Here is a 13,378-nt window from a genome sequence, read left to right as displayed (position 1 = left end):
CAGCACATTTGGAGAGATTAACCAGGGGGATTTGGAAGCAGAGAGGCCTTGGATTGGTGGGGCTGTTGTTTTTGTCTTTGACAGATGTGATTCCTTCCTCTCCCTTCATTGACCTGCTCCTGTGCTCATAGCCGTCATGCCTCATCACTCGGCAGGGTGCAATGAGAGATTGCTACTCCAGCGCCGCACCTTCAGCCCATGCATATGAGCACCCGATCGTGTTTCTGCTATTTATGGATGTTATTTGATTTTGATAAATAGTGGCGCTTATAGACAGACATCTATAGACAGGGTCCTGTGAAGTACATAGGTCCCTCTCTCGCCCCTTTCCTTTCCTGCTATCCCAACACACGTGCACGCACACACACACACACACACACACACACACACACACACACACACACACACACACACACACACACACACACACACACAGCCTTACAATGGCAATCACATTGCTGCAGGGAAACCATGGCAACGTTGAGTTAATGAATAGCTGAATGGAAGCGCTCCTAGTCCAGCGGTCTCCGTGCTGCTGGTGCGTGTGTGCATGCGTGTGTGCGTATATACATTCAGCAACTGCAATACATGGAGAGACAAAGGACCAAAATGTCCCCTGCAATTAAAGGGCTGGCGAGCGACAAAAATTACCTCCTCACACAAAGTTATTTTACATTCATATCTTGCCATTAAACTACACTTTAAGGCAGTGATATTCAACTGGCGGCCCGCGGGCCAACTCCGGCCCCAGCTGAGCTTTTCAGCACATTCCATATTCCAATGTAAAAAATAAATGTACAAAACTATTTGAGCTGAATGATGGTCTAACTCTCCATTGTTGATTTAAAAATAAACAAATCACAAGACCCTTGTGCCCTCATCAGCCGGATGCTAAAAAAAGGAAGAAAAATAAAAGTACTGCACTTCACCATGCCAGCCTGCTTCCAATAATATTCTCACAAAGACACTTCCAGTTATTATTGTCATTATGCTTTAACTGTGCTGTCTATGTAGGTTGTGGACGGGTGGAGTATGTGTATTTTGTGAAAAAAATTAAAACTAAATATAAAAAGAAAAAAACAGACACTTCCATGCCAGAGAACCGTGCACAGAACACTGAAATGTCTACTTCCTATTTTCTCAATGTACAATTCAAAGCCTGTGCATTATAAAGGACCCGACCGGCACAGAGGATCCTATGTCAAACATCAAAAGGCACGAATGCAGTATGAAGCAAGCAGGCCCTAATACGTTACCATAATGGACACGATAATATGTCATTGTTGTGTTCTATAATATTGCACACAACACATGGTCAAACGGTTAACCGCGAACACGGTCTGGTGGGCGGCCCCCGATTTCAAAGTCATTTTACAATTGTGGCCCCCTACCTTTTGGTGTTTTACCCCCTCAGGCCGGGAACCCATTTTGGGGTTCTGTACAGTATGTACAGTATTCAAACATTTAAAATGTTTGATGCTGCTATATAAATATTTGAAGTTTTTCAGAAAACTTAGGTCAGGATATAGAGGCGTTTTTAGAATCAATGGGTTAAGGGATAAAAAAAAAAAGAATGCATATGTCCACTTCCTAATTCTATACACTGTATACGATTATAATAATGGACATTTTAAATCTTTGAATATGTATCTTTTTTTATAGATAAAGATATTAAGATATTGAGCAGACCAACCCCCCCTTTAAATTGTAAACATTTCCTACACTATATACTTGCATACATACATGCGTACTGTATAGCTACACAGAGGCCCTCCAGAGACTTGCGTCTGATTTCCTTGGGTTACATAAAGCCTCCAGGCTGCTACACCCCCCCCCCCACCCCCCCACCATACAATGACAGTACACACACAGTCACACACACACACACACACACGCGCGCGCGCGCGTGCTTCGCGCTGTGACAAATCTCTGTCTTGTGTTGTGTGCGCCTGTGTGTCTATTGACATTTTCTCCGCATGCCACCCCCCCCCCCCCCACACACGCCCCCCCCCCCTCCGCTCCCCTCCTGAGACAGAGAAGCGGAGAAATATTTCCACATCTCCTCCAGAGAGATCTGAGATCTGTCGTGTTTGCTCCACTTTTTACTTTTCCCTTTACCACTCCTTTTTTTTTTAATGCTGCCCCCCCCACCCTTTCCTCTCTCTCTCTCTCTCTCTCTCTCTCTCTCTCTCTCTCTACCGTCTCCTCATCTCGTGTTGCGTGCAGCGATGCCATCAGTCCCTCGTATCGGAGACCCGGGAGCTGTTACGGCTCTCCTGGCTGCGTCTATAGCGTTTAGCTCTAGTGCGAATCAGGCACATTAGAACGGGTGGCGGAAAGAGACTGATGGGTAGGGGGACCGGGTTATACGTGTGTGCGTGTGCGCGCGCACACACACACACACACACACACACACACACACACTCACATAGTATGTATACAATATTTAACAGCACATCTGCACGGCCACCACAGACATACCCACTCACAGACGCCACCCGCCGTAACTTGAACCTGTGTGTGTGTGTGTGTGTGTGTGTGTGTGTGGTTGTGTGTTGTGTGTTGTGTGTGTTGTGTGTGTGTGTGTGTGTGTGTGTGTGTGTGTGTGTGTGTGTGTGTGTGTGTGTGTGTGTGTGTGTGTGTGTGTGTGTGTGTGTGTGTGTGTGTGTGTGTGTGTGTGTGTGTGTGTGTGTGTGTGTGTGTGTGTGTGTGTGTGTGGGGACAGCAGGAAAGGAAAGGGGCGAGTCACAGGACCCTATCTCTGTCTAAGCACCGCTATTTATCGAAATCAAATAACATCCGTAAATAGCAGAAACACGATCGGGGGCTCATATGCATGGGCTAAAGGTGGGGTGATGGAGTAGCAATCTCTCATTGCACCCTGCCGAGTGATGAGGCATGACGGCTAGGAGCACAGGAGCAGGTGAAGGGAGAGGCCACCACAGACATACGTACCCACTCACGGACACCACGCGACGTAACTTGAACCTGTGTGTGTGTGTGTCAGCTAGAAGGTCCTGGGTTCGATTCCCGCTGGGGACGCTGTGGGCGTGTTCTCTCCTCCGCGTCATCAGTGCCCATACCCTAGGCAGGGTTGGCGAAAGGGCCTTTCTGTGTGGAGTTTGCATGTTCTCCAACTTCTCCCCGTGTCCCCTAGCCTAGGGTAGGTACCCTCACAAAAAACATGCAGTAATCCTGGTCTCTAAACTACCTCCCCCTGGCCTGATGGAGGGGAAAGGAACTGGTCGGAATAACGTGTTCCTTCCACGTGCTACGTCCTGCCGGGGAAACTCTCCCCTGTCAGGTGAAAAGTCCAGCTTGGACTCTGCATGCATAGAAGGAAGCATGAGGTCAGTCCGCTGCCCCCCCCCCCCCCCCCCCAGGTTGGCAGAGGAAGTGTAGCGCCCAGGATTACATTAGATAATTGACATGGGAAGAAATGGGTTGCAAAATCTTGGGATAAAAATTATATAAAAAAACAACAGGTAAAATGTGTACTCTGGGTTTATGAATAACTCATTGATTGTAATATCTAATGTTTTTCGTATCCCACTGGGTACTCTAACAACAGTTACAGCGAGTATAGTCTGGCAACGGGTACAATGTATATATTATTAAATAACTTGCATTATTCCTGACTCATGTAATGAGTAATGTTCCGACCTGCGTGGTTGCAGAGTAGGACGGTGCCAGAAGGGTATTGCGGCTGCTTTGTCTAGTAGTAGACTTGACTCACAAAACGCTTCTAAGCTTCCCCCAGCATTGCCTGGGTTATCCCATTTTGGGCGGGAACCCCTTTTGGTGTTTTAAACATTATGTTATAATTTAGCTATTGAAAAATAGCAGATCTACAAGCTCATAGCGCGCTACGAGCTTGTAGGTCTGCTATTTTTGACAAATCGTGAAAATGCGGCACAAATCTTTGAATATATATTCTTTCAGAGCGAACGTTTTTAACTAAATGGGTTATTGCGCTGACAGAGAGCTTCGCAGCATGTTCAGGTTCCCGTAGCCATTCCTCCTTCCCTCACCTTCTCCTCTCCTTCTCCCCATCGCCCTCTCTTGTCCTTATCCCGCTGTCCCTCTTTCCCTCTGTCTCTCTTGTCATCGGCATCTCAATGCCAGGTGATGTGCTGATGATGCGCGCTGATGTTGGGCATGTCCATATTATGTGGGCTGATATCGTATCAGCCTGCCTGTCATTGCTGGGTATTATTATTATTACGTTGACAATGTGAATGTCCGGTCCATATACAGTATTAGCATGTCTGTGAGCCCCGCCACGGACATACAGGCGTGCATACACGCAATTTGAACGTTATACAGTTAAAAAAAATAATAATAAATGTAAATAAATCCAGGTTAAGCTTTGATTGACCTAGCCCATAGAGTATATATATAATAGAGACTGAACTGGCGCGAAGCTCCGCCCCCCCAGCTATTCATGTCAGTGGAAGTTGCTCAGTGGCGTTTTGAAGCACCCGGAAGACTGCCGGAAGTCCCTCCCAGGACCTCAACTTTGAGGTCCTGAGTGACGTAGGGCAACCGAGCGCTCAACGTTAAAGCCCAGCTGCACGGGGTTTCCCGGTCATGAATCCACGGGTCCGCCTGTAGTCCCTCCTCCTACCACTAGGACCCAGAGCTTCAACGTTGGAAAGTCTGCCTGCCCCCTTGACCTAGCCAAGCGGCCGTTGTGCGACTCGTAACCTTTCAGCGCAGCGGGCACAAAGTCTTTCACACCTGCGAGTCGTTCCCGCGTTTGCCTCCAGTACCCCCATTTATCTCTAGGTGGAGGAGGTGGGAGGAATTATGCAGGATCGTGTCCGGCTTAGTTGCAGTTCTCTCACCCTTGGCCACCTCCTCCACTCCCACCAGGCGAGACCCCACCACAACAGAGCCTAGCCTATCCCCAGGGCATTTTAAGATGTCTGAAACAACTGACTGTAAATGTCTCCATGTATATCTGCACTGTCTGTGCGTGTGTGTGTGTGCACGTGCACGTGTTTTTAATCTGTCTCTGCATGTGTGGTTTTTTGGCACAGATTCAGTCGTGGTTGGGAACCTTCAACCCAGAGAGGGAGAGACGGAAGGTAAGAGCCTGACCGACCATCTCACACCTCACTACTGGAATGAGTGACCAAGACACACACACACACACACACACACACACACACAGAGCGTGAGGATTAGAGTGTGTGCAGGATTAGCTGTCGAGGTCACGCTGGGTTGGTGTCACACACAGCAGGGAGCAATTTGACCCTGCAACACTCGCTCTTTCTCTCTCTCTCTGTGTGTGTGTGTGTGTGTGCGTGTGCATGAGCTATGTGCGTGCTTGCTGGCAGTTCATGCAAATGTGAGAGCTGCCCTAGCACGCCGCTCGTTCCCTGACCTTCGGAAATGAGCAGGAGAGGCGAGGGTAAAACGAGGGGCTCAGTTGTATATCGGTGGCGAAGCGAGAGGGCAGACGTGGAGGGTAGAGGGTGGAATACAAAAAATAAAGCTGGTTGAAAAAGAGAGAATTGGTTCTCTTTATGGAATTACAGATAGGGGGAAGTAATCAGTCATGATGTGTGTTGTTTAACCCGTTTAGACCAGTTTTCTGAAAAACCCTATGTTTCTCTGTCAGTCGTTCTCAAAGATTTTCATGTCAACGACCCCCAAGATTATTATGTAATTGGTCGCCGACCCCCATCTGAAAATATGTTGTTCCAGGGACCTCCCAGAAGCATTTTCACGATTTTTCAAAAAAATAGCAGACCTACAAGCTCGTAGCGCGGCACTCGGTGCTGCGCTATGAGCTTGTAGATCTGCTATTTTTCAATAGCTAAAGTATAACATAATGAAACACCAAAACGGGTTCCCGCCCAAAATGGGTTAAAAAAAAAAAAAGTACACACTGTCTGTTCGGCTCCTCTTGGCTTGGTGTTGAAGTATGGATTTCATGCATAACATTGCGGCTCCGTGTGTGTAAAGCTCATAACCGCATGCATATGTTCCTATAAGTTGATAGATTTCACGGTCGCATTTTTATTGCGGCTTGGCGCGCTGCGCGGGATTTTATTGTGGCTTGGTGGTTTCTTTAAAGGTTAAAAAGAGGCCATTACAGCGGAGCTCAGGTGGCCGAGTGGTTAACACCCCGAACGCCCCCGGGGTTATTTAACCCATTAAATCGTCAATCATTTATAGCAGCGGAGCACTTTTACAGACGGACCGGATGCTATCCCGGATGTGGCTGAAGCAGCCAGATGTAGCCAAAACACTCTAGAGGCGATCGACAACAACGGGAGGTATATGAATAATTCCGCGGTGGGCCGTCTAACACATAAGAGATATCAAGAGATATTAACGTTTTAAGATTTTCGGTCTCGTCGGATAAACAGGTGGGGAACATTTTCGATGACGTCCCACTGTTGCGCAACATTGAATGTTGCACAACAGGCGCTCCCAGCCTGTGGGGCGATGCGATCGGTTTTGATATCAATAATATGCGTCCTTTTGATCAATCTTCGTCCTGGGCGCTGGGCGTTACTAATTGAAAAGACGGTGAACTTCGTCCTGTGCACTCGGGGTGTTAAGGACCTGCCCACTACCACGGAGTCTGGGGGCTTCAAACCCACCGTGTTGCAGCTGGCTTTGTCCAGCATCTATATTGTTTATGAACAAATCACCCTTGTGTGAAGTGAGGGGCGCCCACTTTGGCTAACCACCGCTTAAAGCAAACATCGAAGATAAATGGCTGGAGTCCTGTTTGTTTTGGGTTCTGTTTGTTTTGCAAAAAGCCAGAAGTTGGAGGAGGGGCTAGCCCCCTCAACAATTGGCCGGTGTTTCGTGGGAGGGTGATATTTGCTTGGGTTGGGCTGGCAGGGATACCGTTACTTAGCTGGAATGTCACAGGTTTGATCCCCGCGATGCCTACATGGCCCATGTCCAAGAGTCCCCTGACTTGGCCCCCTGGGTGTTGCACTGGGTGTGTTATTGTCATGGCAGGCCCATAAACGGTGTCTGTGCCAAGTTGCAGTCGCTGTGCTGCCTTTACATTGCATCCCATTAACGGGAACGCTTTCTCCTCTCACTGGGTGTCAACTAGAGCAGGGGTTCTCAACCCGTGGGTCGCGACCCTTCGGGGGGTCGCCAAATTATTTTGGGGGGTCCCCAAATTATTTTAAAAAAAAAGAAAAAAAAAAGATTTATTTTTAAATTTTATTTTCACTTTTTTTCAAAAATAGCAGACCTACAAGCTCGTAGCGCGCCACTCGGTGGCGCGCTATGAGCTTGTAGATCTGCTATTTTTCAATAGCTAAATTATAACAATGCTTAAAACACCAAAAGGGGTTCCCGCCCAAAATGGTTTAAGGTTATTGTAGCAGTCAATTTCGGGAGGCGGGGGGGGGGGGGGGGGGCAAAAACGTTGAGAACCCCTGAACTAGAGATGCTCCGGTAATCGGCCACCGTGTCGGCCGATATTCACTCCAATCGGTGATCGGCAAATTTACCCCATCTGGAGAAACCGATCTTTTACACCATTTAAGTGGTATAAATGTCAATCAGATATGTAGTATAATATCATTTTTTTCCATCTTTGTGACAGGCCTAAACATTCTCCCCTTCCTCACCACACACAGGAACATTTTTGACGTGGGTTTTTGACATATAATAAGTTTGGAAATATTCGGACTGTGTGTACCAATGACTGCTGGTCCAAATGTCATCCCATCAAAGTTCTATACGCTTCTTTCTGACACACTCCCACACACGGCCCGTATGCAGAGAGCAGTCCCCTTTCCTTCCCTCCGTGTAGGGAACTCCTCTCTCTTTCCCTGCTGTGTTTCTGAGGGCTGCATGGGGGCCAGTGCAGGGTAGTGTAGGGAACTCCTCTCTCTTTCCCTGCTGTGTTTCTGAGGGCTGCATGGGGGCCAGTGCAGGGTAGTGTAGGGAACTCCTCTCTCTTTCCCTGCTGTGTTTCTGAGGGCTGCATGGGGGCCAGTTCAGGGTAGTGTAGGGAACTCCTCTCTCTCTCCCTGCTGTGTTTCTGAGGGCTGCATGGGGCCAGTGCAGGGTATAGTGTAGGGACTAGGGAACTCCTCTCCTCTCCCTGCTGTGTTTCTGAGGGCTGCATGGGGGCCAGTGCAGGGTAGTGTAGGGAACTCCTCTCTCTTCTCCCTGCCGTGTTTCTGAGGGCTGCATGGGGGCCAGTGCAGGGTAGTGTAGGGAACTCCTCTCCCTTTCCCTGCTGTGTTTCTGAGGGCTGCATGGGGGCCAGTGCAGGGTAGTGTAGGGAACTCCTCTCTCTTCTCCCTGCTGTGTTTCTGAGGGCTGCATGGGGGCCAGTGCAGGGTAGTGTAGGGAACTCCTCTCTCTTCTCCCTGCTGTGTTTCTGAGGGCTGCATGGGGGCCAGTGCAGGGTAGTGTAGGGAACTCCTCTCTCTTTCCCTGCTGTGTTTCTGAGGGCTGCATGGGGGCCAGTGCAGGGTAGTGTAGGGAACTCCTCTCTCTTTCCCTGCTGTGTTTCTGAGGGCTGCATGGGGGCCAGTGCAGGGTAGTGTAGGGAACTCCTCTCTCTTTCCCTGCTGTGTTTCTGAGGGCTGCATGGGGGCCAGTGCAGGGTAGTGTAGGGAACTCCTCTCTCTTTCCCTGCTGTGTTTCTGAGGGCTGCATGGGGCCCAGTTCAGGGTATAGTGTAGGGACTAGGGAACTCCTCTCCTCTCCCTGCTGCTGTGTGTCTGAGGGCTGCACATGGGGCCAGTGCAGGGTAGGGCCAGGCCAGCGGGGCTGGGGCCCGGCTAAGGGTTAAGGTTATGTAGATGCTGCCCCTAAGTGGCTGATGTCATTACTGCACGCTGAACTGGAGTAACCCTTTAAGTTGTTGATCTGTGTGTAGAAAGAGAGCACATGTGTATATTCATGAGTTTGTTTCTGAGAGAGAGAGAGAGATAGAGAGCATGAGAGCATGTGCAAATTGTATGTATTTTGTGATCATTTGGTGTCCATGTTTTCCCTTCCTCCCAACTTGTGGAGTGCCCCAAGGTTTTATTTGAGGTCCAATCCTTTCTTCCTTATATGTGCGTCCCTTGGCAACATTATACGTAGTCAAAGATCTCCTTCCATTCTTATCTAGACGATACACAAGTATTATGTTCAAGTGAAGCCTAACAGCAAACCCCAAAAAAATGTCCCGATTTTAGTTTAACCGTCGACGGCGTCGAGCAGATATAAAGTCTGGATGTCAAATCATTTGACATCTGTTGACATCAGTTGAACTGACAAAACGTCATCATTCTCATCACTGACCGAGATTCCTTACACATTCTCAAAGTCAGTCATCACTTGGTCTTTTAGCCAACGAAGTCCCAAAACCACATGCGTTTCATTTGATCCCAGCATAAACAATGAGAGAAAAATAAAGAAATAAAGAAATGTGTTTATCATCTCAACAGGAACCTGGCTGCAAAACTAAAAACTATAATTGATTTAAAGCTTTGATTGATCACATTGAACTCTGTGGCCTGGCCCCTTATATTTACATGTCTTATTAAGCACCCGTTGTGACAGGTGTGCAGCCTGCAGTCGTCAGGCAGGAGGGAACCAGCTGGTTGTTCCTGGAGGCCTGTTCATACTCCACTTTTAGCTGATAAGGTGACCACCGAAAACTACAACGTGACGTTGTGCCGCGGTGGTAAGCGACTCACCCAAACATATCTCTTTGTTTTTTTTACTAACCACCGCTTCGGTGGTCACCATATCACCTAAATCTGTAAGTATGAAATTAAATGATTACTATATTTACCCAGGGTATCTGGGCTAAGCTCAAGAACTTGTTTCCAGCCAGGCCCTGCTCATAGAACATTTCATCGTAGTGGTTCAATGCCTTGTTCAAGGGCACTTCAGCGGTGGTAAAGTGTGTGGCCTTGGGCCGTGGCTCAGCGGTCCAGGCACCTTGGCCGGTAGTCCAAGTCTGGCAGTGTGCCGTGGGTTCGACTCCCGATCCCGACGGCCTTTATTGCATGTCACGCCCCCATCTCTCTCCCCCATTTCCTGTCAGCCTATACTGGCTGTCCCTCTATAAAAAAAATATAAAATAAAGGGGAAAGCCACTAAACTGGATTATGAATGTAGGCAAACAAAGACAGAGTGGCTTTGCTGTCACGGCCCTCTGGCTGTGGAACAACCTAGTGCCTGAAGAGGCTGGCCAAACCGCCGTCTTCCCAACCTCCCAACTTACAATGTTGAATAGTAGCATTTTATAGTGTATAATGTAAATCGCTCTGGATTAAGAGCGTCCTCCTAAATGCCTAAATTGTAATTAATATTCTGCTGCTGATTGTATTCGAGATTTATGTAAAGCACTTCGTAACCTTGTTTTGATAAGCGGTTCATAAATAGTAAATTTTTATTTTGTAATAATAGTGATCATGTTTCTAAACACTGTGCATGTGTGCATATGTGTATCTGTCTATACAGTCTGTGTTTGAATTGTGTTGCATGAGTGTGAGTGCAGTGTGCAAACTGGTGTGTGTTTGACTATTTACGGAGTCTGAGAGCCTGTGTGTGTGTGTGTGTGTGTGTGTGTGTGCGTGTGCGTGTGCGTGCGTGCGTGCACGCTGCGTCGTCCTTTGCCTCCTCGCGTGCTAATTGCTCTGTGTAACACAGTGCGTAAATAAATCAACAGTGGTTTTCATCACACTCCCAGTCTCATCTCTCATCTCTCTCCTCTCTCCTCTCTCCACTTCTCCGTCCTTCTCCCACTTTCCATCTCTCGCTCTGCCCTCCCTCCCTATCCCTGCTCTGTTCTTTCTCTCGCACACACGCGTGCGCACACACACACGCACACACGCACAGCATGAATAAAGCAGCAGGCCAGGTTCATGGACATGAATATTTATGAGTGTTTATGCGCGCGCTGCGATGCTTTAAAACAACACAGCCCGGCGATTGCAGTTGCCAAGCCAGCCAGCCATCCTCACTGTGCGCATGTACTGCACACACACACCCTCATGTGTGTGTGCGTGTGTCTTTGTGTCATTGTACGCGTGGGACTGTACATGCATGTCCCTTTCTCCCTGTCCCTCTCTCGCTCCCTCTCGCTCGCCTGCCTGTGTGTGTGTGTGTGTGTGTGTGTGTGTGTGTGTATGTGTGTGTGCCAGCAGGTGTAAACTAGGGAAAGCAATTCCTGCTGGGAGTCTGAAGACCACTGGCTTTGGTGATTTCATTCGCTTTCTCCGCATACCCCCCCTCCTTCCATACCCCCCCTCCTTCCATTCCTCACACGCTTTTGTATTACAGTATTACACACACGCACGCACGCGCGCACACACACGCGCACACAATCGCAAGCGCATACACATCTCTTGTTTCTCACTCTATACGTTCTCTTCCCTGTATGTGCCTTTCTTGATCCATTTTTCTCTCTGAGTCAGCCTTGCTTCAGCTCTCTCTCTTTCTCTCTCTGGCTTCCTCCCTCCCCCTCTCTCTGCCCCCAACACCCCTGCCCCCCTCCCTCTCTCTCTCTCTGTCTCTCTCTCTCTCTCTCCGTATCTGCCTAGAGTGCTGACGTACATAGCCAGTGTTAGCGGTTATCGGAGACGTCAGTCACAGTGCCGTGGCACACTGTGTGGGTCTTCAGGGGTTTGTCCACGGCCATGCGTGAATTCTCTCTCTCTCACACTCACGCACACACACACACACACACACACACACACACACACACACACATGCACGCACGCACACGCCAATTTGCACAGCATGCACACACATCGGCACGCAAGCCAAAAGGTCTTAGATCATCTGCTCTTACAGGTCAGAGAGAGGACATATGAACGAATGCCAGGGTTAAGAGCAGCTTGCACGCATGCACACACCCACCGACCACGTGAGCGCGTGCACACATACACACACACACACACACACATGGCACATACACAGACAGACACACACACACACGCACGCATGGCACATACACAGACAGACCGACCGACCTACAAGTTGAAGCCCGTCGGGTATAGCGACAGAGTTGGCTGAGCAAACAGCGCGCTGCTTGTTCGTTATCTGCCACGGGTGTTTGTTTACCGATCAACATAGGCTTTGCCTTGAGTCACAATGGGGACGTCGTGGGCTTCTTCCTGTGTGCGTGTGTGTGTGTGCGTGCGTGTGTGCGTGCGTGCGAGGCTGTGTGCATGCTCTCACGATGTGTTCAGCGCTTCAGCCCGTGTACGTTGGTAACGACGAACGCGTTCGTTGTATTCACTATGTAGGCCTATTATATGCACACACGTCTATGCTGTGGATGGGAGACGAGAGTCTCTGTGCTCAAGGCGAGCTCAGCTTCCACACGCACTATGAAAACCCCACTATTATTTCAAGCCCCGGAGAGTGTTCACACACACACGGAACCAAATGGACCCGTGAGGTTTCCGTGAGGGTTAAATGGACACTAAGGGTTTTTTTTTTTACTGCCACGAGTTATCCCGTGACTTCAGCCGCATTTTGAATTTCAAGCGTGTAGCTGACCTTCATGTCGACACGGACTTAACAAGAGTGATCACGTATTAGGGGTTTAGCATCTCAGCCCAAGGACAAAACGCTGCAGGGATGCATCGCATGGGCTAGTGTCGATATAGACCTTCGCCAGGTTGTTTGTTTCCCGGGGATCGAACTCGCGGCGGTCCCAGTTTACAGGACGGTCTCTATAGCAACTAGCCCACACCGAGCTGTGCTTTTGACATGTGAAGCTTCCAGCCCTTTGTAATAGCACCTTCCAATTTCTCCGGAGCGACCAGATGCTATTACCTTCGGTAGGGCTCCCTCTCTCGCAGTGTGCGCGGGGGGGGTAATATTTATTGGCTGAGATGCCTGTGAGCCGTGTGTGTGTGCATGTGCGTGTGCGTGTGTTCGCTCGCGCTGGTGTATTTATTTATGTGTGCATTGGGAGTGTGTGCGTGTGCCGTGTGTGTGCGTGCATGTCTGTGTGTGTGTGTGTGTGTGAAAAGGGGGGAGGGGGGAGTTGCGCTGTCGATAACCGCCTGTAATCTAACGCGCGTCATTAACGGTGCGCCGCCGCGCCCGGCGCACATAATTACGGTCTCATTCCCCTCTGCCTCCCAAGGAGCACCGGGGGCCTCTGACACAGGAGGACCCTGATTAAAAACACGAGTCTCTTTAGCCGCACTCCCCCCCCCTCCCATCCCCCTCCCTCTCATTGCCCTTCCCCTCCTCATTTCGTCTCTCTCCACATCCGCTCGTTTCCCCCTCGCTCGCTCGCTCACTCTCTCTCTCACGCTTGCTCGCTCGCTCGCTCGCTCACTCACTCACTCTCTGTCTCTCTCTCTCTCTGAAATTCTGCAATTGCCTGTCTCATGCTCACCGAATTTTATTTGAGATTATT

The 13,378-nt window shown here is 49.2% G+C and overlaps 1 protein-coding gene across 1 annotated transcript in view; it reads left to right on the top strand.

The window, feature by feature from the left end:
- The window catches only part of LOC306935608 (cyclic AMP receptor 3), a gene marked incomplete at its 3' end in the record, with an annotated part of 43,614 nt that extends 36,936 nt beyond the window's left edge, over positions 1–6,678 (top strand). Inside the window, exons 10-11 of the mRNA XM_079518705.1 lie at positions 5,043–5,090; positions 6,577–6,678. Coding sequence (XP_079374831.1) covers positions 5,043–5,090; positions 6,577–6,678 — 150 coding nt within the window. The remainder of the gene's footprint in view (positions 1–5,042; positions 5,091–6,576) is intronic.
- Between the last annotated feature and the right edge of the window lie 6,700 nt (positions 6,679–13,378).

The sequence above is a fragment of the Electrona antarctica genome (assembly GCF_951216825.1).
Source record: "Electrona antarctica genome assembly, chromosome: 13".
NCBI classification, from domain to species: Eukaryota; Metazoa; Chordata; class Actinopteri; order Myctophiformes; family Myctophidae; genus Electrona; species Electrona antarctica.
Note: the sequence above shows the minus strand (reverse complement) of the source record. Positions and strands in the feature narration are given on the sequence as shown.